A 27613-nucleotide genomic window follows, 5' to 3' on the forward strand; every position below is an offset into this window, starting at 1 on the left:
TGATTGCAAATTTGCATTTCTAATCTCTGAAACGCATATAAAATAATCACTACATGGAAATAGAAATATTCTTTTGATTATTTTACCCTCCAGAATACAGTTAATTTTCATTTGAAAAAAAATGACTCTGGAGTTCAAGCAAACAGACACTTAAAAAGCAGCATTGTCAATCTCATTGATAAAGATTGTTAAAGGAAAGACCTTTGCTCAGAGAAAAATGGCTGAAAGGTAAGAGTTGTTTCAAATAATCAGAGATGACAGATGATCTGTCTTAGATTGAACAAGAAAAAGAAAAAAGCAGTCGTCATTGGACTCAGTAATAAGACAAATATCTGAAGATGAGAGAAATACTGATTCAGATTTCTTGAATTCTCAGTATGCAACATTGGGTGTATTATGCTCAACAGTTAGAAAAGCAGTATCGCTTTGGCAGGTGGGCGTCTGTAGGTTAGCTCTGACATAGTAATATTTTTGGGTACAGAATGGGCATTTGTAATTCTAAATACATCCATTTTTCCCAAGCTCCTACAAAGCCCACCCTTATGTGTGTGGTTCAATCTGCATTTCAAGCCTCCACATCTGTCATGCAAAGCTTTAAGAAATCATGCCCCTGTTGCTCAGGTTAAAGATCCAGTGTTAATTCTCAAGACTTGCAGTCTTCACTTGCAATATAGAATCAAATGTGCAGACGTGTTCTGTTGCCCGTTGAATACAAACAACTGGGACAAACATTCCATTAAATCCATCCATTTAGTCTATCCCTTAATAAACAGAGAGCCATGGACTGAAGCAGTAGCACATGTCTGACCTGTCTGGACTGTGTCCAGTAAAACCAATGCGTTAATTTGATCACGTAGTTTCTGACTTGTGATTTGATAGAACTTGACTGACATATCTAGTTTGTCACATCCTTTTCACTTCCTTTTTTGGGTAATGTTGAACGCCTCTGACGGATAACACAGATAAACATGGCATCTCTTCTTCCTCACTTCATCCAGGGTTTACAATATTGTGATGACACTTTTGATGTTGCAAAATTAGATTGTCAGTAGAAATCATAAATGCCCAAAGACCAACGTGGGCTTTGGCCACAATGAGACATAAATGGAACAGACTATATATAAAGCTATGAAAAGATTGATTGAAAGTAGGAAAAAAAAACCAAAACACTTACAGGAGAATATGTTCGCAGTTACAGTCTAAATAGCAGGGAGACAAGCAGAGTACTACATAAAACCCTGAAATAATTCCCTTTTGAGAAGTCTATGAAAATTTCCTAATAAAATTCAATATTTGTTGTGTTTCCTTCACCAAAGAGATCAAATTCGCGGCAGAAATCAACATTTGTCTTAAAGATTCAAGCATAATTTTCCACTTTAAAATACAAGAACCACAAAGCTAAGTCTAAAATCTGAGCTATTTTTAGTGCAGATTTTCCAAGGAAAGTTACAGATAAGGTGAAGGGAGAAATTCTCCCTTTGTTTTCTGTCATCCATTTCCATCGATGGTACTCACTGATATACGAAGTACAACTAAAGGTAAACTTTAACCAGCAGGAGGAATTTCAATAACAATTTTAGTCATGCCGATGCTAGACTAAAATCTGTGTCACTGTCCCAGAAGAGAACAAGGCTAGCCAGGGTAGTAAAATCTCCTTTAGTGAGTGAACGTATTTCTCATGCAGTAGAGGTGGAGTAATGTCTTGGCAGTCATATTTTCTGAACGTAATTTTATCTAAACCTCCTGAAAACTGTTTATCAACAGGAGAAAAACTAATTATGTTAGGGTTATTAAAGATGTGAAAAGTATTATTAGCACTAAACAGTGGACAAACAGCATTACTTTTGGAAAATGTCACTGTAGTACAATTCACTCAAGCAGAAAAACAAATAAAAGCAAGTTATTTCAAAATAGGTGATATATCCATCCTTTCATTTTGCTCAGAAATGATTAAAAATACTGTAAAATACCTTCACATATCAAACAACATTATTTTTTTTGTTTAATTCCATATCACTGAAATAGTGAATGAAAAGCTGTCTCCTCATATTCCTAGGTAGGTCACATATAAATAGTGAAATTTTGGAGATGTATCTGCTATAACTCCCATCACCACGCCTAAAACATCAGTTTGTGGTTAATTCACCTAATTATGGTGTCACATATTGAGCAGGGTGGTATATCCCTGAGCAACTTCAAACCAAATTAGAGCTAGAAATGCCTTCAGTTCACAGCAGCTACTGATGCCAATATAGGTTTCAGTACATGACGGTTCAGCAGTTTCACATTTCAAGTGATAATTTTAGTTATTTAAATATAGGCTTAGTAATCCAGTTTGATAGGTCTGTCCTAATAGTACTAGATGTGTATAAATTTTGTATTTCAAGTTCTGATTGTGTCAAGTGTGTGTAAATATATCCAGCCTTCTAAATAACTTTCCGTTGATACACTTGAATTCAATTTCTGAAACTACTTGGGTCATAGCCTAAAGAAAGAAGCAAAACACTGACAGTCCCTGTAACCAATAATGTTTACCACTGGTCTCATCCTAGGCCTTCCCTTTTGAGCAAACTTCTGGCCACCCATCACACCCAGGTGCTCACAGGGCAGCGTTGGGGTGCTGGGCAAACCCTCCAGCCCACAGCAGCCCCGTGCTTCCATTCATTCACCATCGCTGAAAAAAGCTGGGTGCAGTAGGCAGGTGTCAGGGATCCCATTCAGCAAAGAGATCTCGAAAAGCTGATTATCCTCCCACATGCCCAACAGTTGTATTTGTATCACCTCTGAGAACGGCTGGTTGGCTTAGGAAGAAAAGCACCAAAAAATACCCTTTGTTGTAAGGCACGAATGTTAGTAGCTTAGTAAAGCTCTCTTTCCAGTGTTCTTTATTTTATACATCCTGTAATTGAGACAACCTGTAGCATTAACTTAGAAGATGGTTTCTATTACATGGTGTCATTTTATCCACTCCTGCATGTCACAAAATCAGCAATTATCAACACTGAAATTCTGAGGGGGTGACTATTTTATTAGTACAAATATTAATATACTTTTTTCCTGTGAATGTTTTACACCTGGGCATGCCTTATAAAGCAGCTAAACATTTATTTTACACAACATAGTCACGGTCAATAAACTAAGACTTGGCCATCTATATTATGTCTGCCTGGATGAACCTTATTTGAATCTTTGAGTTAAATACCTTCTTCTTATCTTACAAAATTCAAGTCATTCATCTTCACCCACAAGGTGATATATGATCTTCACACACAGGTTGAGCTCTCGTTGCTAGAAAGCATTCTCTAACCATGGTTAGACAGTCCCTCTTCTCATGATTATGGACACAATTTGGACCATATAATTTGAAGACTCCACCCTAACTTATCTATTTGTCTTTCTAGCTCCTGCTGAACTGCTTTTCTTTTCCAGACAGCACTCTCCAAATACTGTCCGTCCTGCAGTTTTATTTCTTACCTTTTTTCATATTGTTGTAAACTCTGCAGTAGAAAATATGCTGTGTCTCTGTACACAAGGACATGCTACAATCTATGTTTATTAATAGTTTAAAACTCACTTGAAACAGAATGGTACTTGCAGGTAATGTATCTCTTTATTAAACTCTGTAGTATGTAATTACATCCTTGTCCTATAGAATATGACAGTCTACAAAGTGCAAAGAGCTGATATCTCTTAATAAGCTGTCACGGGAATCCCTCTACATACTTCTCAGCAACGCTATGAGAAATATTATATAGTTGCTGGAAAAAAACAATATCCAGCATCATAAAGAAATGTGGTAAATTCCAGCCTGAGTAATTCTGAACACTGCCAGTATTTGCAGGTTTCTTTGATTGTTTGCATTTGTAGCTTGAGTTTCTGGGGTTTGCTTCTGGCTACATGGAAAAATGTTTAGACTACAGAAGGGACCTCTGAAGGTCAGATTTTCTAGCCTCTCACTCAAAGAAGTCCTATCAACAACAATAGATTAGGTCAGATGTATTTCTGTTCAGCCAAGTCTTGAAAATCTCCAAGGATAAAAAGTTCATGATCTCCTGGGCTTCCAAAATACACTGCCCTCCTAAATGAAAGCTCTATATCAGCTTAGTGAGAATATAGATTATTCAGCTTGGCATCTAACTTACCAAGTGATCTCCTGTGGATCTCATCAGTGGAAAGCAGTGAGTTCTTCGATCAAACAGAGTAAGGACTTTGACCCTGAGAATTTTTCCATAGGCAGGTCTGTCTTCATTGCAATAGAGTCAGCTTGGGAAGACGAGCAGCTAAAACACAGATGCTCACAGTTGATCAACAGGATACCAAACGTTACCTTAAAATTAAAAAAAAATGCATGCCCAGCACTAGGCTTGCTGTATGGACAAACATGGATGTGTGTAAAATATTATATCCATCAAGCATTATTTGCAAGAGAAGTAAAATCTACTGTGCAATTAATTTATCTTGAGATTCAATACTTAAAAAAGATTTTGTCTTTGCTAAGGGTTTTATTTTCTTTAACCCAGATATGGTGACATGGTGCCGAAGACAATAGCTGGCAAGATTTTTGGTTCAATATGCTCCTTGAGTGGAGTGTTAGTGATTGCTCTGCCAGTTCCTGTGATTGTCTCCAACTTCAGCCGTATCTACCACCAGAACCAACGAGCAGACAAGCGCAGGGCACAAAAGGTGAGCTCCTCAATTTTGTGCCTTTTGATACTGAGAACAGTTTAAAAGTAATTTTTTATGCATCTCGAAAGTGAGTATCATTTATTACAAAGATGACTGCTATGTGTATACTTTACATGCCAAGCCAGAGTTCCAGATGTAAATACTATGTTATTTTTAATTTAAATAAAAATGGTTCATTTATCTTTCTTTGTCAAAATGTACAGATGTAATTACAGATGTAATTCGTCCTAATTGTTAGACCAGATCTACTGTTTTTAGGCAATACCTGTAGTACTGCCTACTGAAAGCATCATTTTTCAGGAAAACTTTCTTTCCTCGAGAGTGCTCTGAGAAGAAAAAAAGAGAAAAAGAAAAAAAAGAAAAAAAAAAAAAAACAACAACACCTAAAAACCTAAGCATTACTTCTAATGTCTGTCTTAACAGCCAGTTTCACTAATCCATTTGTTTAATTCCTAGGTGAACTCTCTGGGGAATCTGACTATTGGGAACTTGTCTCCTTAGCACTTCTTTGCTTAAAAGGCTTCAGAAAAAGCTGAATCAGGAAAAGACAAAAACAAAAGAATGGGTTTTTTTTTTTCACTTTTCTTGGTGACTGATATCACCAAAATATCAACTAGCTCTCTATGAAAAGGCATTTTTTCTCCCTGACCTACAAGCACAAGGCCAAGAATCAGAAAGACCTATTTACCAGGAAATATGCAGCCAAGCCAGAGCAGCACCATTGTTTCCAGCCCACATCTAAAATGCCAGTCCCAATCCACTTTACTCAGCCTTCTGAATGAGAAATGTCTTGTATGGCCTCTCTTGACACCTGAAGCACTGATAAGAGATTGTAATTGTTCTGCTATTTACTCTATGGGAAAGGTTCATCACCCAGTGGGCCCAGAGATTCTGAAGGGTCCAGTGAGAGTGGGATCCCTGCCCACAAAAGTGTGCAGGCAGGTCATGGATGAAGAATATACATGTTGAATGAGGGAACAGAGGCTCCTAAAGACAAGAGCAATTAGTTTAGAGATTATAACATGAAAAACAAAAATTTGTTATTCCTGGCCACCTTTTTGACTGATGATTCAATAGAAAGGAAGTGAAATAAACAAACATAGTGATATAAGTCTTGGAAAATCTTTGAATCAGGAGAAACAGAGGTATATTGCCAAGAAAGTCAGTCATAGATCTGGGATGAAGACGTTGTATCCTTTAAATAGCCACATCTTGAGAGACTTGGGAAAATGGCCACCAAAGAGAACAGGTTATCCCAGAGACACTTAGAAACCTGATTTCAAATATAGGCTGTTTCAGTGCTCCAAGTATCATATCTCTCCCATCTGCTAATTACACACATCCTTTTGCATCGTTTTGTCCTATGTCCCAGTCATATACTCCCTTCTCCCACAACTGGAAAACACGGAGAATACATAACTTGTACATGGTTTTTGTAGAGAATTTTTCATTCCTATTATGTAATGGCAGTAAAGAGTGAAAGAACTGTATGTACCAGCAGAACACAGTGCTTCATTACTATGCCTCAGAGCACTGTGCCAGTCATGGATAACAGACCTGCTTGATCCCAGCAATCAATGTGCCTGTTCTGAGCTTTCATGACTGCACAGATCAACCAGCCTTACTTCAGATACACACAGCTGCCTACCGTATAATGTTGAATAAATTTTTCTATATCTGATTTGCACTTTACAGTGAAAAAGAGATGGAAATTGGGAAATACCTTACAAAAATCAGATCAGCAGACTGGCGGATATTCCCTATAGTCTCTTCCTGAATAGAAACTGATTAATAACTGACTTTCTCTCCTTGAAAAACAGTGAGCTCATTGTATGCCACAAACAGGAATGTGAAGTGATGAACGGCAAGTCCGCAAAATCTCATTTCCTCTGCTCTCCAGAACAGTGCCAAGAGTAAGGATCACAGATTTACTCCAACCACATTTATATCCTTCTTGCTTTAGTAAAAAATGGCTTTAAGGTCTGGTTAATGTAGCACTAGAAATGTTTCATTGATTTCTCCTATTGCAAAACTTCTCTCTCATTTTGAAATGACTGAGAGGATATGAACTGAATATTGCTCTGAGGGACTGAAAGAAAAGTCAGCAAAAAGAACTTACTGAATACTGCACTGTCTGTATTTATCAATATTTACCTATGAAGTATAGATTTGCATTTCACGGGAGAGCTCCACTACCTTTGTATAGGGTGTCCAGGCCACCAGGTTGGCTGCAAGCCATGATCATAGCGCAGCAGGAGGCACTGAGGTGATGGCCCTGCCCAGCCTGCCATCCCTTACAAAGCTCCCTCCCATTTTGCCTCCCTCACTTGGCTATTGGCTGTGGCTCAGCAGAATGTCCTGGCAGTGAAGGGGCCTTGGTCTAGCAGGTAGAGATGAGCAACAGCAGTAGTAAGAGAGCACTACCAACAGCAGCACTGTGACTTAAACAAGACTACTTTAGAATTAAGGAAGATCCGGTGCCTTATACCTGTGCAGAACCCCTACCATCTAATATCCCAACAACAAAGTGCCATTCAAGGAACCTGAAATGACTCCCTTTGAAGGTGGCTATTGTCATAGGAAATTAATATTCTCTAAAGAATTTCCTTTTAAACCTCTTAGTATGTATATGATTACACCTATTGAAAGGTTTGAGTGTAACAGAAGGCTGTGTCTTTCAATCACTGATTTCCACCGTAACTCATGGAATCCAGCTTGGTCAGTTTCAACAATGTTGATGGGCTGTCTTAGTTTTACAGTAGAAAAGGACCTCACAGTGGGTAGCAGAGTTCACAAAAACTGCTGTTGCACAAAGTTTCGCATTCAGTGTTCCATTGGCACCTGCCAACCATCCAGGCCTCCAGCAGGCCTGTCAAAACCATGGACTCTTAGGTGGAGCTTTGGCAGAGTTATTTGTTAGTTGGATTTGCAGTCTTTGCCATACAATCAAATATGTACTGAGAAATGTAGTTGCAAGAATGAGTGGAAAAGAAATCCAAGAGGTAGTTCCTGAGTAAGTGAGACTCTGAGCATCTGACTTTTGACACTAGGATAAACTATGTTTTTAATTTGTTTTGAGCCAAGAAACTACAGGCCTGTCAGTCTTACCTCCATCCCTGGGAAGGTGATGGACAACTTATGTTGTTCAAAGTACAGCATAAACCCTTGCAAGAGATGGTACTGCTTGTTTGCTACAACAGGCTTCCATCTAACTAAGAAAACTGGATATTGGAATTTGGAAATTCCTTTATCAGTATCTCATAGATAATTTCAAACAAGATAGCCTTTATCATGGATAAATTCAATCAAAATAGCCTTTAGAAATGACCAAACATTTGGGCAGTAAGGAAACTTGATAGAATTCAGTGAAGTGCTGAAAGCTAATCTTAGGAGACTTATTGAAAATCCATGTGACCACCAACACATGCATTTACTGAATTCCATGCTGTCCTTCAAGATTAAAAAAATAAAATAATGCTGCATATTAATGCTTGAGAGAAGGAAGTGAAGTTTATAAATATATCATCTCATTTTGAACGCATTTTAAAGGAAAATCCTACTTCTAATTATGAAAATGCATTGTTGTAAAAGAGACCTCAATATAAACAATAAATAAAAAATAAAAATAAAAAGGGAAAAGGAAAAAAAAAATGTTATCAGAACATTTTCCTCTATCAGCTATTGATGTCCAAGAATCAGAACTTATCTGGCAATAGATAGATAAATAATACAACCTACATACAGGAGTTTGCACTCAGGGCTTAACTAATTATTGTCTACAGTCTTATTTTGCTTTTTCCTCAAGCAGATTTATCAGAAGTGTAGACAGTTTTGAAGAACGCTGCTTTTCTCAGCTAGAGACAACTGCAGGAGGTCAAGTTATTTTCATTTCTCATCAGTGCCTTCAAGTGGCAGATCTAATGACAGATGTGTTGTGACTGGTCCATACGGAAACAAACAGACGGAAACACAAATGGAAACATAAACAGAAACATGCCAGCTAGCTCCAAAATCTGACAATGTACACAATTCAACTTGATTCTTTCATTGATTATTATGGCCTTCTATTTTCACATTGGAAAATACTTTGTAAAGATTGGCTGGGCTCATATTTCATTATTTACTGGTTATACTTGATGTATTTATCTATCAAGTTATAAATAATTAGATACTAGATAAATATAAATAGCTTTAGGACAAATTACAATAACTGCTTAGTAGCACCTAGAGCCGAGCTTTTGCAATAAGGAACCATGCTAGAATGCAATTTATTTTAGCTTAAATAGGGTGTTAGCCTCAGTGAAGTTGTAGAGATAACCAGTGGAATAGCTTACCTAAGATCTTTGAAATTCAGCAAAAAAGCACTCGAGTTTACTGAGTTTGAGTAGAGTGTGAAAGCAAGGTGCAACTCATGAACCTTTTAAAATTGCATATCCACTAACATACAAAGTAAACAGTGTTTTCCTCTCTACTGCATGCAGATGTTCTATAAATTATTTTCTGTAATTTGAAGTTAACTACTAGCAATTACTGAAAATGAGAAAAATCAGAGCCTGATTTTTCACTTGAAAGCAAATATATGCAATGGATTTATGAAAGACCAAACAAACAAATGACTTAAACACAATGGGACTAACCTTCAGATCATTTTGACCATTGCTGTAAGAGCCACAGAAAGGCTAGGAAGGAATTTTTACTTTCTAACTGTACAAGGTCATTAAAGAAATAACACCTGTAAGGTAGGTACGTTTTCAGTTTCTGATACCAAAACAATTAAGTAGTCTGAAGAGCAGCAGAAGGGAAACAAAAGGAGCTATGTAGCTATTAGTTTTAAAGGGGCAGGCTACCTCAGTTCTTGCATAGCAGACAGAAGAGAGGCTCTTGTCAAAAATGATTCCAGTACCATGATAAACTGTGCCCTAAAGTATTTCTGATAAAATCTCTCTTACCATCTTGAGGGTATCTTGAGTTCTTAAAGCTGGATACTGTAAATATCCCATGGCACAACATTTAGCGCTGTTTAAAACCTTGTGAAATTGTTCATTTCTAAACTTTCTAAAACTGACAGTCACCAAAGAAAAGTGTTTTCCTTTTGTATGATTCCAATTACTGCAGTCATAATCAGGACCCACCTTTAAGTTACAAAATTAGAAAATAGAAAGTGAAGCAAAGCATTCAAAAGAATTCAGGGCAATACAGGAGATGCTGTAAGAATTGAAGCTGATCATTAGTTCTGTTAGAAAGTTTCATGTTAGATTATGGTGGAATTTCATCCCAGTAAAAGAACTTTGTTTTAGCTCATGGTTTTTCCCCTAGACACTGTAAAAATTAACAAAATCAAGGTTTAACACTGAATGGGTAACACTGAAAACCTCATAGCAAAGCAGATAACCTATTGCAGGAGAATTTAATCCCTTCCTTTTTTTTCCAGATATTCCTATGAAAGGACAGTTAGAAAGGACACTGAGGTGACTGAAAGGGACAGTTATCATTTCTTTTCTGCTGTACATGACAGAAAAGACTGAAGGCTAAAGAAAATTACAATTCTTCCATAGTCACAGTTTTTCTGATGTTATCACACAATTTTGGTGTCCTTCCTGGGAATTCAGTCCCCAGCGTGCAGCTCTTAAAATCCTGTGGATAACATGAGCTTTTAATGATTCCTTGTTAGGAAACATGGGCAGACACTGGAATGCTCAAGCTATGGGCTCTGATCTGATCAGTCAGAAGAACTGAAAAGAAAATGCTGTAACATGTTTGTAAACACATCCAATTTCAGGGGTGTTTTCTACATAGGTCACTCCAAAAGTAATGCCTCCTATTTATTTCCATGGAAATTACAACAGATACAAAGAGCACATTAACACTGTTTGATAGAGAACATTTTCAGCTACAGAACACTATTTTTAAACATGACCACCTCCATTAGCTGTGCACTTTTGCCACTATGAAAAAGAGCCTGCATGCTGCACTTGTAACAATCTGCACCAGCAGAGGTGACCCACTGTGACTGTCACTACTGCTGAATGGCAGCACCACCACCACCACCTCACTGTGCTCACATCCACTGTTTGGTCTCCACAAATGTTCAGCAAGCAGCAATGAACAGGTGCAAGTTTTCCTGTACGGAGAAGTTCAATTCCACACCTTTGCTTCACACGCACTTCCACGTTAGACACCATTTGTCAGACTGCTCCTCTGCTGCCATCTGTCACACAGCAACAATATGTAATGGAATATTGGTGGGAAAGTTCAACCTCTACTGCAATACCACCAACACTGTTGTTGTGGGTCAACATCATAAATAGGAACAGCCCTCATATAATCTGAAGTGTAAGCAGGCAAGCTGCATGCAATACCTGGTTGCCTCCTTTGTAATAGATTTATTGTCTTCACTTTAATAAATTATGTAAATTATGGCCATCTTAATGAGTTTCAGCTAAGAAGATGTAAGCTATTAGTTCCCACCTCAGAGAGGTCCTTGAGAGCAACCCTGTGGAGAGGGACCTGGGGATGAAAAGCTTAACATGAGCCAGCAGTGTGCCCTTGTGGCTCAGAAGGCAAATGGTATCTTGGGCTCCATCAGAAGAGGGGTGGCCAGCAAGGACAGGGAGGAGGTTCTCCCCCTCTGCTTTGTTCTCGTGAGGCCCCATCTGGAGTACTGCATCCAGGTCTGGAGCCCCCAGTACAAGAAAGAGAGAGAGCTGCTGGAGAGGGTCCAGAGGAGAGCCACGAAGCCACAAAGACTGGAGCACCTCCCCTATGAGGACAGGCTGACAGAGCTGGGCTTGTTCAGCCTGGAGAAAAGAAGGCTGTGGGGTGACCTCATTGCAGCCTTTCAGTACCTAAAGGGAGCCTACAAACAGGAGGGGAATCAACTCTTTGAAAGGTTAGATAACTGCAGGACAAGGGGAAATGGTTTGAAGTTGAGGGAGGGAAGATTGAGGTTGGATGCCGGGGGAAGTTCTTTACAGAGAGAGTGGTGAGGTGGTGGAACAGCTGCCCAGGGAGGCTGTGGATGCCCCCTCCCTGGAAGTGTTCAGGACCAGATTGGATGGGACCCCAGGCAGCCTGGTCTAGCATTAAATGTGGAAGTTGATGGCCCTGCCTGTGTCAGGGGGGTTGGAGATTCATGATACTTGAGGTCCCTTCCAACCCTGTGATTCTGTAATAAGTGGTGCAGTACCATAATTATTACTTCAGCCACTGGAAGAGGAAATGAACATACAAGCTAAAAGGAAAAGCAAGATTATTGTTAGTATGTTTGTTCTTAAAATTGAATGAATTTCCTTATAAAAGTCATAAAAACTTTTGTGGCTGAAATCACTTACTTATAAGACTGCAAGTTGCACTCTGCAATAGCATCTCCAAAGCATCTCAAGATCCTAGTGAGGAACAGTGCTAAGAGATTTTTTGTATATTCTTGAACACAGCATGTGCACATTTCAGCCAGATTCTAGCTATGCTTGCTGTTAGCTGTCATGAATTTCTTCACTCACTGTTGAGAACTTCAGTGAGCTTGAGGCTGTGAGTGCAAAGAAGTATGGTGTGGAGTCATTCCTTGCAGTGAATTATTAGTCCTACCAGAGAGACGATCTTGTGGCTGCAGTGACTGGGCTTCTTCCTGCTACGTTAAGCATTCAAGGATACTTAGTTTTCCAAGTTCTTCACCTTGTCACCTTCTGTGCTTCAACAGCCATTAAATTCCTGATGCTTTCAGAATCAGAAACCTAAGCTGGAAGGTAAGTCCAAACTCTCTGTTACACAAAAAGAACCACACACAAAAGTTACAGAACTAGGATACCATTCTAGAACTGTCACAAATGCTTCAATTTTACATAGTATTTGTCAAGAGGCTCTTTTCTTTATGCTTTCCTCTGCACTGGGCGGAGAGGAACACAATGAGATTCAACAAAGGCAAGCGTGGAGTCCTACACCTGAGGAAGAATAACCCCCGCATCAGAACAGATTAAGGGCTGACCTGCTGGAATTCTCTGTGGAGAAAGACTTGGGTTTCCTGGAGGGAGACAGGATGGCCATGAGCCAACAGTGTGCCATTGTGGCCAAGGAGACCAGTGGAATACTGGGGTACATTAAAAAAAGTACAGCCAGTAGGTCAACTGGAGGTGGCACTCCCCCTCTACTCTTCCCTGGTGAGGCCACACCTGGACCACTGTATCCAGTTCTGAGCTTTTCAGTTCAAGAAAGACAGAGGACTCCAAGAAAGGATCCAGCAGAGAGCCACAAAGATGATGAGCGACCTGGAGCACCTCCTTTATGAGGAAAGGCTGAGAGACCTGGGACTGTTCAGCCTAGAGAAGAGAAAGCTGGGAGAGAATCTTAACAAAACTTATAAACATCTAATGGGTGGGAGTCCAGTGGATGGGACTAGGCTCTTTTCAGTGGTGCCTGGAGACAGGAGTCTCCTTCTCTGGAGACTTTCAAAACCTGCTTTCCTATGTAACCTACTCTGGGAAGCCTGCAGCAGGGGATTGGACAAGATGTTCTCCTGAGGTCCCCCTTCCCTATGATTCTCTGATTCTGAAATGTTGGCTTCTAACATGTCAGGGATGAAAGTCACCTACATAAACAAGAAGATTCACTTGAGTACTCTCAAACCAAATCTCTTTCTCAGCACTTGGATGACTGCTGTCTCTGAAAAACCAAATTATGGACAGATTACGATCAACAGTGATGACTATGAAGTCTCATTATAAAAATGCACATTAAAAAAAAAAAAAAAAAAAAAAAAAAAAGTGGTTTTAAAAGGCCTGGCAAGCATTTAGGAATTTAAATCAGAGACTAAAAACAACCACTGCATTCCTTTATTGCAAAAACTCAGAAATCTCCAAGAAACCAGCTTATAGCAGTTGCAGTATTATGGTTCTACGAGTTATTTCTTCCTATTTGAACAATCACTGCCAGAGCAGCCAAGATGAAAGCCATACTCCTGATCTACAAGGCACAGACATACAGGGAGAAAGAAAAAAAAAAAAAAAAAAAAAAAAAAACAAGACTCACTTACATGCTGGTCTGTCTAATCCCCTCTCCAAAATCATTTTTCTTCTCAGCTGATGCATGCAAACAAATAAAAACTTGTTTCTTGCATTTCTATGAGGAGACATTTGTGATTGCTCCACCTGGAGGACAAATGCAGTGCAACCTTTCAGTGATTGTGACATTGGTATTCATAAACAGCTGGTTCCAATTAGTAGTTTTAGATAAACAGAATAATGGACACAAGTGCATGTGACGCTCTTTTATTTTGTCTGTTTGTGCAGAAAGCAAGACTTGCTCGAATTCGTGCAGCAAAGAGTGGGAGTGCTAATGCCTACATGCAGAGCAAACGGAATGGCTTACTGAGTAACCAGCTGCAGCAGGTAATGTGTTTGTGTCCTCCACCTCCACAGTAACAGCTTAATAACAGCATAGCAGCAGTTTATTCTATTTCTCACTAGGGCACGTCAACTTGGGTCTTTAGGCAGTGTTGTCTTTAGAGGTAGATTAAGGAAAGATAAGCTGGGCAATTATTACTGCTGAAGGTACTTTACAGGAGCTGATTATAAGGTAATTAAAAACAAACAAACAACAACAACAAAAAAACCACGCACACACCAAGAGAGGAAATGGCCAGATCGGAACACTGTGTTCAATGTAAGCTGGGTTTCTAGAGGCAAATCTTATAGAAAAATCTCTTAAGAAAGCTTAGTTAGGCTTTATGCAACTAGAACACGGGTGACAGTCCCCTGTGCTGAGTGAGAGAGGTAGATGTAGGGTACTGTTGGCACAGTGTTGCAGAGTGGCAAACGTTCCCTGGAAGTGCCTACTTTGTTTTTCTTCTTGCAACAACCTCAGCCATTACTCCCAGGTGCAGCAGGGCCCGCAGGAGGGCAAGCGGCCGGAGGCAGCCCCTGGGCTGTGCAGAGCTGAGCACTGAGGGCTCAGTGTTTCTCAGTCCTTGCTACTTTTTGGCAGCTCCCTGAGGGATACAAGAAGGCTTTCATTCCTCTGTGCCCTTCCTGTTTAAGAAGCATTATAAAGGCTAACATCTTAGCATATAGCCAGGAGAAGAGGAAGGTACTGTGATTTAGCATAAAGGGAAGCGGTCAGAGCTCTCGATTCCTCTTCTGCTCAGAAGAATTCAAATCACTGAAAGAGACACCAAATGGCTTCATTGCCATGCAGCTTTCAAATACCTCAAAGTTGAATTGTAATGTTTCCTATTATCCCACTTCCTCCCCTATTTAGTTTTCTGGCTTCCAGTGAATAATTACAAAAGCAATTAATAAACAGTGGATGCTTTCTACTTAATTCTTCATTCTGTGTCAGTAACATCTGTTGTACGCTCTCTGCAGTCAGCAGATTGGGATCACTGACATGACTTTTTGTGTAAGCAGCAATACCACGCATTCTTCAGTGCAGAGAAACGATCCCAAGAGGACAACTCTATTTAATTTCCTTCCAATAAGGCACATTCCTAAGCAAAAAATATTTTACTGTCACTGAAATTTATGTTAACTGTAAGTATGTACTAATGCGAAATTCAAGGCTTGCACATTGATTGCTCTTGGAAATCATCTTAGGCAACCTATATAGGTATTAAAAGACCTAAAATAGAAATATTTAAAAGGAGATGCAAGGGAAGGATAGGAATACTTTAATTTAAAGAGAAAGAAAGTAAAAGAGTAATCGCATCCACAGTCGTTTGGGTTATCCCATGTGGAGCAGGCTTTACAGTTATGCTACAGTATACAATCCAGATTAGTTCTGATCAAATACTTGGATAAGAGCCCTCTTGTTCACAAATGAGACTAATACGGAGTTCTTTGTATTAACAGTCCTCCAGTGAAGAAGAACAGGCCTTTGTTAGCAAATCTGGCTCTTCCTTTGAAACGCAGCACCACCACCTGCTTCACTGCCTGGAAAAAACTACGGTAAAAAAAAAAAATGTTTTCCTGTAAATTTCAACATTAGCCTAATTCTGAATGTTTTCAGTATTTTGTTTAAGTAATAAACCTTTTGTGAATGTGATTAGTTGGGGAGAAAAGCCATTTAATTGTATTTTAAAGCATGGTACCTTCTGCATTTGAACAGGAAAGAGAGAGGCAGATGAGCGCTTTGGCTAGTGTGAAAGGTAATGTGATATCAGCCTAGCCTAGCAGCATGGTCTTCAGTGTGCAGGTGATGGAGCACCAGCACGGGCTGCCCTGGGGCTGTGCAGTCTCCTCCTTGGAGATCTTCTATAGCTGCCTGGACACCACCCTGGCATCCTGCTCTGGGTGTCCCTGCTGGGGAAGGGTTGGGCCTCCAGAGGTCCCTTTCAACCTCAACCATTCATCTATTTTGCAACTTCTCTTTAAGATCTGGATACATAGTGGAACTTTGTTATTTCATGTTCCTTTTTATTTTATTTATTTATTTATTAATTTTTAATTAAAAGACATAGCAATTCTTCTGGTACATTTAATGGAGAGTAATGTGAATGCCTTACTACTCTTTCTCAAAATAAAAATAAAAATATAAGGTTTTCCCTTTCCGGACAGTGCTGAAATATTATGTATTCATATATATAAATCAGTGTTCTCCTTTGGACAACTTTTTCTTGTAAATAAAATGGCCCATTTGTTATATCACTTAGTTAGTAATATGTCATCTCACAGTGCTTATGTTTTTCCTTGCTCACCTTTGGAATATTCATTTTTATATAATGGGTTGTAGGACACAATGTCTTATTTCCTATTCAGAGTATAATGTAGTTACTTTGCCAGTATTCAGGCTGGGTCCTTTTGGAACATTTTTGAGACATTCTGTACTAGAACCTGATAATAGTAATCTGCCTTGAAATGTTCCACAGTTGAATATTACAAATGTATTTTGAAAACTTAGTAGTAGCCACAGGTCTTGTTAAATTCTCATAGTAGTCATCAAAAAAATCCATTTGGTGGAATTCAACCCCCAAACATTCACATTTCCTCTAATTATAATGATGCAATATGGAAGCTTTATGTAAGCGACTGTCTGGCCAGATTTTGCATTCTAAAAATTTAAGAGGCAAGTAGAAATTTTAGGCACCCAGATTGTGGAATCTGGAAAACAGCTGTTTCCTGGTGTACCAACAAGAACAAGATGCCTTCTTAGTCTCTCCTCCTTCAAAATAACTACTTTGGACTGTGGTTTATACCAATTGTTAGGCAAAGGAGTACTTTTTCTTTTCCAACAAATTAAAGCCAATATGATAAAATCATTCATACTCTATGAAACACAGCATGAGTAATGTCATGGAATTCTGTGAAAGTTACATTAATAACGAAAATAATTGTACCAAATGTTATATTTTATAGTCTACATTTAGCTGATGCAAGAAAAGTTAATTTGTAAGTATAATCAAATAGATTAACTGGAGCCATTATATCATTTCAAAATGTTTCCAGTTTATATTAAAAGTTCATTCAGCAGCCTTCTTTAATGGACCCTGCTAATTGAATTCTGTTGGTTGCTCCGTAAAAGTTTTCGGAAGAACAAAATAACTTTCAATGGGAAAATGAGCATAACTATTGGCAAATAGAATCTAAACCCTCAAAGAGAACCTGAAGACAGTGATTAGGTCTTTTTTTCTTTCTGAATGTCCACTGTCCATTTGTGTGATAGTATTTAGAATCTTGTTTGTTGCTGACACGTGCTCTAGAGTAATCGATTTTTCAAGATAATTCTTTCTTTCCGTATCACTTGAAATGGGTATTCTTCAATATCAGTCAATTCCACACACATTTATGTTTGAGTGAAGGAAAAGAGAAGAAACAGAAATGATAATAAGCCTATGAAGGTGTTTCCATTTTTAGCAATAGTTGGCTGCAGTTGATACACTATTTATTTTGCTCACATATTTCGTATCTGCACTGTACCACAATTCTCCTGGAAAACATGAGCCCCTTTCCAATTAGTGTGTCCTTCTTTAAGGGAAAAATAGTTTTTCTCTTTCCAATAGATAAACATGCTGCAGGCTAACAAACCTGAAGTGAATGACACTGAGGAGAGTGTGAAACAAAGCATAAGCCCTAAACATTTCCAAGATATGCAGATAATTCCAGTGATAACTACAAAGAGTTTAGAAAAAAGGTGGCTTTCCCAAAGTGCATCTGAATGTGTCTTAATCGCTGTTTAGTTTGGACTGCTGCTTCAAAAATATGTATATATTCTTTATTTATTTAGTCTCCTCCTACTATCAGCACCACTACTTCACTATTTCAAGGTGTGGAAATCACAGCTTAGTGTGAAGCAATCCCCATTCACTTACCTAGTCAACCTAAAATGCCATTTGCTTGAATTTGGATTCAGCTCTATGACAACCCAATGAAATTACTGAATTTCTGTCTCTGCTGGGAGTAAGCAATGATTGCAAGAACAAAGACCGCTTTATTTACCAAACACTCTGTCTTCAGAACTGATTTTGATATATAGATCTGCAGTAATAAGGAATGTACTGAATGGTTTTATATGACTGTTTAATCATTTCCTGCGAACAAAAGGTTTATTTATTTGATTCTTTTTCTTTTACATAGATGCATACCTTGAAACAGCGCTTCAAATCCTGCTGTCCAACATGTAATCCCAACTGAAGTCATCTGAGAAATGTTTATCAGTTTTACTGTAGTTTTGTACAGCAAATCCTATTTCTAAATGGCATTTAGGGCATTTACATAAGCACCACTTTTATTTTTATAAATAAATATAATCCCCCATTTTATGGCACTCTACAGATGACACGGACATTCGTAGTGCAGCCTGTGATATGGTCATACAAAAGAACTTGGATTATTTTTTCATAGCTAAATACTTTGAGAGTTTTGTTCCAGTGTTTACATTTGTATTTATATTTGTATTGGTATTCAGCCCAGGCTAATAGGGGCTGAATGCCATAATCAAGACTAAGCTGTCTAACTTTAGTGATTTATTCAGTTGTACCAATTTAAGCCTTTAAGCAAGCATAATTAACACGTTCATTTTAATTAACTTTCTGCGTCTGCTTTGTCCCTTTGCTGGGTTCCTTTGTGCTAGAATCATGAGTTTGTGGATGAACAGCTCTACGAAGAGAGCTGCATGGAAGTTTCTACAGTCAATAGACCCCCAAGCCACAGCCCCTCGCTGTCATCCCAACAAGGCGTCACTGGCACTTGCTGCTCACGAAGACATAAAAAGACGTACCGCATCCCCAACACTGCCCTCACGGGCAGCCGCCACGGCAGCGTACAGGAGCTCAGCACCATCCAGATCAGATGTGTAGAGAGGACACCTCTGTCTAACAGGTACCTCTTAGCATCAGCACACCTCTTTGTTCACTAGGGATACGCGTTGGCCTCCACAAGTAGGCTGGGAGGCTGCAGATAAAACTGAAACTGTCATCTGAAAATGGACAGTAGTCCTGAAATAGCCCGCACTCTCTTCTCTCCTAATGTAATTCTAAGATAAAAGAATAGGCAATCTCTTTTCATTTCTGCTCTCTTATGTCCTCCCCATAAACCGTTGTGTGTTCTTTGCAGAGAATAGCATCCAGGGACTCCAAGTGATATAAAGCACCAAATAGTACTGCTCACAGACAAACACAGAATAAGAAAAAGCACAGAAAAATGTGCAGTTCATATATACAAGACAAGCAAATAGGAAGTAAAAGAAAAAGTTGTCACTGCTGTTCCTTGATTTAGTTCAGAAACATAGCACAAATGACACTTCCAAATAAGGTAGAGAAAAGGGAAATAAAACTAGATTGCCAGAGTCACAAGCGCTATAGTAATAAGAAAGTCTCTACCAAACAAAAGGCATGAAATAGATAAAAAAATGTATTTTGTATTTCGAGGAGTTATTAAAAAAGTGAGGAAAGTACAGCTTAAGTCATTGAAAATCTCTGTACTCTCACAAATACAGTTTTACTTTTCTGTGCTCTCACAAATACTCTGACTTTTAGGTGTGTCTGAGCACCACCTGTGGGAAAATAGCAAAGGCGTCAGAGGACTCAGAAGAGTTTTCCATTGAACTCAGACATGCCGCCATTTAAAAAAGAAGTGTTCTCAGCATGAGTTACTAGAAAGATTCACTTTTTAAGTGACATTTTGAGTAGCTTGCTTTAAGTAGTTGTTAGGTTTGGATTTCACTTCTATGCACAATTCAGCAGCTTGTAGCTAATGGAGTCTTCCAGCTTACCACAGAGCCCTAGTCTATTTCGGATTGACTGGATCCATCCTTTCTCTACTGGCAGACTTTCCTGCACCACACCTCCCATCACAGAACAACTAACATAATAATAATAAAAAAAAAAAAAAAAAAAAAAGCAACCCATAAAAAAATAAACTAAATAACAACAAAGTTTGAAATGCCAGTCTCACCTTTCATGAGTTAGTTTAAAGTTTTTTATGATGCTGTGATGATGAGGTTCATTAACTCAAACTTATTTTGTGTTCATATCACTCTGTCTTACTACTGAAGGTATATAACATACAAAGGCTCTTACACAAAGATGTCATGGGAGAGTCGGTAGGGTACTGGGAGTTCTGCTTAGTCTCTGCTTCCCTGCAATGTAAGGCACTGGTCATGCTGTTTGCTCCCCACTGAGCAGCCTAAGTGCTTCCCACGCTCAGAAACACTTAGGTGATGAGCTGAGAAATTTTTAGAAGCACAGAAGGTGGGAAAGAAGGGAGAAACGGGCCATGGCCATGGGCTGCCTGCTCACGGGGTATGTGTTGGTAGGGGTCTGGTGTCACTTTGTGGTTCTGAGCTCTGTAACAAGGAGGGCAGAGAGGATAGCACTAAGCACAATCAGGTGTTCAGGAATATGGGCTTGCTTTCATCATGGGTTCTTGTTTCTTCCTCCAGCCGATCCAGCTTAAATGCCAAAGTGGAAGAGTGCATTAAACTAAACTGTGAGCAGCCTTACGTCACTACAGCAATAATTAGCATCCCAACACCTCCTGTCACCACACCTGAAGGAGATGATAGGCCAGAGTCTCCTGAGTATTCGGGAGGAAACATTGTCAGAGTATCCGCTTTATAAAATAAGGAATTATTTATAAATTAGAATAAAGACCACTTATAAGCTGAGCTTGAGCGGAGAGAAATGAGTCCTGAGGAATGAGAGAGCTGACAAAAACAACCCCCCCTGATGTGTGCGCCAGCAGCAACGGAGTGAGACGTTCAGGAAAACCACAATTTGTGGCTGTCTGTGTCGCAGCGTGGGAACCGGTGGAGTTTCTACATACTGTTGGAACTGACACACAGTGGAAGCTTCTGTGACCATCCTGACTTACTATAGAGCACAATGAAATGTCCCCATTGATGCTTCTTCTTATCATGAGAGCTCTTTTTAGAAAAAAAAAAGGAAAAAAAAAGAAAAAATATACATAAAACAAAAAAATAGAAACCCGTGTTCCTGCTGAATGCAAAACAAGAAACGTTTTGATAACATGTCTTTTTTTCCTCCTGTTAATAAACCACAAACTTGTTGAGAAACTATTAAAAAAAAAAAAAAAAAAAGAAAGAAAAAATGCTCATAATGAAATATGTTTGTACTGACTGAAAGAAATACAACCGTAATGCATGCTGAAATTATTTGGAGCTGTGATCTCAGTTTACTTTTGTTGTTTTTCAGATTAGGCATGATAAAATATTACTGTAGAAAGGGGCATTTCTGTGCACTTACAACAAGCTGATTGTTAATGTTCCATGGTAGTTGTACAAATAACTTCCCTTTGAAAAATGCAGTATTTCTTATTCAAACACTCATTAGTGTACTAAAGGTGTTCAGTTAGTTCAGTATTTACTATTGTTTTATCTTGCTTCCTAGGTACTGTTACAACTGCAATAAGTCATTGTACACCTGTTGTATCAGGAATCAGGATTTATTTTTCTTTAAGGTATTTTACACAACTTCATCTACACTATAAAATTCTAATGGCAAATATCTACATAATCTTACAGCCAAACTGTGCACCACAAATGTGCTATTCAGTCACTGTTCTTTTTGTCCTCTGTCCTCTATTTCTATGACAGTTCATTGTCTGCTCCAACATTACCGTATTACCGTGCTGTTTGGGACTTCAAGGCTACTAATGAACAGGCACAGTCCTTAGTTCTGTGGACATCTTGTCTCATTCTGTATTTTCAGAACAAACCTCTTGTCCCAGTGTACTGTTGCAGGATCACTCCCATTTGAATTGAGATTAGAACAAAGGTTGTTTGGGGATCATTTAACATTTCTCTCTAAACTTTCCTGGTGGATGTTCTGCAGCATCCAGAGTGTTGGCTGCAGCGGAAGACACTGAAAGACATTCAGTAAAAACAACGGTGAAATTATTCTTGCAATTATCTACAAACTTGAATCCTAAAATTTGTTTGAGAATTTATATTGTGTCAAGATATTTAATTACCTAAGAACACTGATAAATAATGGGTTGGGTCTCAAAGCTATAAAAATGTGACTGATTTCCATTGGGATTTGCCGGTGGGCAGTTCTAACAGATACTATGAAAGCTCTCTTAGTTAAGGTTTTTTGGCTTCATTTTTAGAAGACACTGATGTTAGCAGAAACCTTTCTGATAAAAAATGACATTTTTCTTCACGAGAGTGCATTCAAAGATATATCATAATGCTTCCTATGTACACAAACTACCATAAATCCTATACATCAAATATACATGGAATATTTGCATATCAGTACATACATATATACATCAAGAACACTGGATCAGAAATAATTGCATGTCTGCAAAATAAAATATGCATATAAATCAAAAGGCTCGGTACATTAGTGGCCATTACAATAAATGATTAACACAGTTATTTAATAGTTTGAGTAGTGTATATTTCAACGTAGTATTTGTTAGCATTCTACTGACCTTAAATTTTACATTAGGAGATGACACCCACTAAAAACTGAAACTTGCTGATAGTACACTTTTTACAGCACACAGATATTTCTCTGTACCTGTCAACAGAGACTGAAGAGTAGATGATGGACTATCATGCTACAGTATATACACCAAAATGTAACAATGTCACCTATTAGAATTGAATTGCACTTAAAAGGAGCATATAATGTAACACATTATGCTTTTTTCTTACTGCTTACTCCTTCAGAAGCTTGGTTAATTTGCAATTATCAACTCGCTTTTTGTGCAAATCGGAACAACTTACTGTAAACCGAGCTTCTAAATTTCTTTCAGATTGTAACAGGTAGCAGAAGCACAGATTGTCCTGTGACAGAGGAACACTCACTTTGAGTAATTCTGATGTCAACTATGTGGTGTTACACGCCTCTCTTTTACCCTGGTAGAAAATTGCAGTAAATCTGCTGAAGCTGGTGGAATAACTAAGTTTTAAAGAGGTTAACATGAGAGGTAGAATGGACCTTGAGCTTATACTTACATCCTCCATCTACCCATGGTCACTCATAAAAAACTGGCTTGGTCCTCACCTCGTGCTGAAAGAACTATTGACATAAAACTGCCTTTACACTAGCAATCTGCAGCGACAGCTTAATGCCATATGGTACTTCTTGAATAGGAACATCATTAAATAATGTTAAAAGGCAGTTACCAAACCCAGTTCGGGACAGATTACATACAACCCAAGAAACCTACTGACTCCATCAGTTCATGTGTCTCTCAAAAACTCTTTTTTCTCCTTTTTGCATGGACTAAAACAATTGCACTAGAGCAATACACTTGCATAACGGTTATAGCCCAGAAACAACCTGTACTTTCATTCTTAAATTACAGTTTAGGGAATAATTTAGTATGATTTTGCAGAATTCTAGTCTTGTCTCATATCTCTACATGTCACATGCAAAATCATTACATTATTCTGAATTTGGAAAATACACGTTCTTTTGGTGTTTTAGGTGATTTAAATGCTGTTTTGGTAGTGAATGACTGTTGATGACTGTGTAAAATGCATCTGTACTGTACATGAAATGTAATTATTTCTGTGTATCATACAAAGAAACCGAAGTTGTTGTTTTTGACAATTTTGTTTGACAGTCATATATCGTATTTCGGAAGGCAGCATAATACATGCGTTATGCTGAATAAATAGACATTTGAGGAGTACTTAAATAAAACATCTGCATGCTTGAATGGGTCAACCTAGTTTTGAAATAACTTATTCATGGAACTTGATTGGTTTGTTTTTTTTCTTTTCCTAACACAATGCAAGGAGCACTGAATCTTGAGGGCAGGGAATTTCCCCAATACTAGTTCCAGGCAACAACAGCTGAGCTCATCTAAACCGCAACAGTAACCAGACCACTCTCCTGCAGCTGCACAGCACAGATCTGCCCTACTCAGTGTGGGCAGCCACCACAATTACCTTCCCCACTCCCTTTGCTAGTAGAGCTGCTAAAGGAGCCCTTTGCTATTTCCTACCCAGCCTCCAGCAGCAGAAAAAATTGTGGTACTGAATTCTTTCCAGTCTCTGGCTTTACCTTTTAGAAGATTTCTGCTAGGATTTGAACATATCCAGTCACTGACTGGATGCATCTCCTAGGTGACAGAATCACCTCAAGACTGATATCAAATTCCCTTGTTGAAATATTAGTGCATGTATGTGATCAAACTCCTCTGGTAGCATGGAAGCAGCTGAAAACACACTGCAGATCATTTTGCAGAGGGCAACTGACAATACGGGTGATGCCACATGCCATAGCAAAGGGAGAAACAACAGCCAACTTTATCAGGAGCTGAACCATCCCAGGGCATTTTTTAACAAGAACCACAGCCCTCCCTCTTCTTTATCTACAGAAGATAAAGATTTTTGAGGGTTTGAATATGCTCACTGTGGAAACACACTCACTGCTCAGTGCCTTTGCAGTGAGAGCTGCACTTGCTCTGTGGGAAAGGGTGACATTAAAGGAGGAAATTGGTCTGGAGGAGGATTGACTAGTAAAGTGAAAGGATAATAAAGATTTGAACAGGGAGGGTACTTAGGAAGTAATGTGCTCACTTGCCTGTATCTAGGGCCCACCACATTGCATTTTGCTATTGACCATGGAAATAGCCGAGGACGTTCAGGTATTCTGGAAAAGCAATTAGCAGTAACTACACAGCAAAATTGATTCTGGATATGTAAATGGAGAGCTAGAAGAGCAGTCAGCAGTGAACAACATCCACATATTTAAATTGACAAAGGCTGTAAGATAGAACTAATTATCTAGTATTTTTAGTTTCTCACTTGCCTGCATTATGTATTACTTTTCAAGTACTCATTCTCATAGCATCAAGGTACAAGGAGCAAAGAAAAGGGGGGAGTAATGAACAAAAGCAAGCAGATGCATACATTTTTTTATGTACTTAGGACATCCCAAGCTTTTAAAGAAATGCAGTAGATTATACCTGAATTTTGAAGTTTTAGATACAATCTCATTTCACGTGAATTAAACATCATGCTTTAGTGGTAAAAGCTTTAAAAACTATTTTAAAATCCCTCCATGTATCATAATTTAACTATGCAGTTACTGTCATTAACAGTGTCTCTTTTTACTATTCATTCTTTGTAATTTTCCCTTAGATTTACAGAGTACTATTACAAAATCCACACAGTTACAAAGAGAAAACGCTTATATTTCCTCAGAAAGCCTTGTCAGCAGATGAAACAAGATTTTGTCCAAAGACCAGGAGCAGCAAATTTTGTCTCCCAGTCACACTGCAAACCACTCTCAATCTCACAGCTGAAGATTTCCCTCAAGTCAGCGTGACTTGCAGGACTGAATGGAAGTGCCTGATGTGGGCAGGAGGTGACCCATCTCCTAACACAGCTGTTGGCCTTTACATTAAGTGATCCATGAAAAACATTAAGGAACAGTTCTGCAGTTGCTTCCTATAACAAGAAAGATTGGTTAATTAGTTTATGCTGAACAGAAAAAAGAACATCACCATTCTCTTCTAGATACCCCTCCAAAACTTAAAAAAAAACGAAAGTTTGAATTAGTTCTACTACCACAAGTATTTCTAAATATTAACCTCTTGTCAAGCAGCGTCTCTCCTATGTAGATCCCGAAGCTCTAAAGTAAAAGAACAGACTTAAAGTCAGTCAATCCATTTTAAAACTCTTTAATCAAGCCCTAGGAAAACAGAGGCACCTAAAAGTCCAAGCAAAGAAAAACGGAAGTTTGAAAGCATTCCAATTTACAGCTGAGACCAAGATTGACAAATGGGGTTAGATACCCAGAATTGATGTTTTCTTTTGCGTAATACCCATCGGTAGTCCTTACTAAGAAAAGGAATGCTTTCATCAATCCTAATGTGTACATCTTTCAGCAAACTAAGCTAACCCCATTCTGAATGTAGACTGGCACAGGATTTGGGTACCAAGTTGAAGTAAAGTTACCCAGACTACTGATGTTTGTCATCATGCAGGTCCAAAAACACTGTTCTGGGAGACTGGTCCTGTATCAAAGGAGCCCTTCCCCAAATAATCCTAGAGTGAAGAAGCCCACACCAAATCATTTTTTCAGAAAGCACTATCTCACACCTCTAATCTTTGTGAGTATGGTATGAATTTACCACCTCCTGAACCTAGATGTTTCAACTGTGATTTGATAAATCCCTTTCATCATTTGAACTGAACAAGAGGCACTGAGCTTGTTCACTGAAAAACTGAGCGGACCCCAGGGACACCTGCAAACCCTGTCCTTGTCTGTGGATTCTTTGCTTGCATTCTGCTTCACAGGCAACCCTCACAAGGACATATGGGTACCTCTGCTATCTCTTACAACACTGTAGGAGTAATTCTGGTCTTCACCAATGATGGCATATCAACCTCTATCCTAAACTCACAAGCTTCCAAACTAGATGACCTCAGGAATAGATTTACCTCTGTGCAGTTCTGCTCTCTTCTGTAAAGCTAACGCCTGGGTACATGAGTACATTCCCTCAGTCCCTAGGAAAGGGATCACTGCAAGTCAATGTCAAATCGCTATTTATATATATATGTAATACAACTTCTAATGCTATACTTATATATGGAGAGAGAGTACACATAAGCATAATTTAGGCAGAGCAACAATACAGATATCTCACAAACTCAGTTCAGGTGCCGTAATCCATATAAAAGGAGACCCTACAAGGGACAACCATATGCACATTTCTGAAGATGGAAGGAGCCTTTACACCTACAGCTATCCCAATAAGCACGCTCTGGCTCATGTTTTTTCAGGTAGCTGTACTCTTGACTTAATTATATCTACTGGCAGTGCTTCCTAAACATCTGGAAACCTAAAAACAAGTAGCCTGGACTGTCAGTATCCCTGATTCAAGCTGTGGACTCCTCTAATGCATCTCCCTAGCCTGGCCTGACAGACACAGAATTGCAAGGGAGATCATCAAGTCCAACCCCCCTGCTAAAGCAGGTTCCCTACAGTAGGTTGCACAGGTAGTTGTCCAAATCATCTCCTGGAAAGCAACACCATAGCTGAAGCATGTCTAAGTGAGCTTTTACATACACTGCTTGAGTAAAACTTTGATTATTAGGATTTCTTGGATGAATGAAGAAGTCTTGCCCTCTTTCAACTTTACTTAGAGCGAGATTCTCCATGTTTGGTTGTAATTACATTAGTGTTCAGCACTACAGTGGTGCATGCGGTAGAAATGTGCGGACTGCAGTTAAGGTTACTTAAACCTTAAGATATTGGAAAGAACGGGCCTTTCATTTGATGGTGCTCCCCAAAGTCTATTCACAGCCTCTCTGACCTATTACTTAGGTAAGTACACAGCAGTTTTCCCAGCTGAGGGCTGGAGGTAGAGTGGTATTTAGAGAGGGCAGCAACTTAGAATTATCAGAGGGTCTATAGGCTTATGTGGCCTAGAGTTTAGTTTAGTAAATGGAATGTCCTACAAACTCATAAAACTTCCATATTAACAAAGGAGCTCCTCAAAATGAGCTTAGG

At 38.8% G+C, this 27613-nt stretch overlaps 1 protein-coding gene across 1 annotated transcript in view; it reads left to right on the plus strand.

Annotated features, from left to right (window-relative positions):
- The window catches only part of KCND2 (potassium voltage-gated channel subfamily D member 2), a gene marked incomplete at both ends in the record, with an annotated part of 265966 nt that extends 245238 nt beyond the window's left edge, over positions 1-20728 (plus strand). The window contains 5 exons of the mRNA XM_079532459.1: positions 4521-4683; positions 13968-14066; positions 15531-15620; positions 18742-18989; positions 20551-20728. Of these exons, the coding sequence (XP_079388585.1) occupies positions 4521-4683; positions 13968-14066; positions 15531-15620; positions 18742-18989; positions 20551-20728 (778 nt within the window). The remainder of the gene's footprint in view (positions 1-4520; positions 4684-13967; positions 14067-15530; positions 15621-18741; positions 18990-20550) is intronic.
- Between the last annotated feature and the right edge of the window lie 6885 nt (positions 20729-27613).

Source organism: Tetrao urogallus (genome assembly GCF_951394365.1).
Source record: "Tetrao urogallus genome assembly, chromosome: 1".
Taxonomy (NCBI): Eukaryota; Metazoa; Chordata; class Aves; order Galliformes; family Phasianidae; genus Tetrao; species Tetrao urogallus.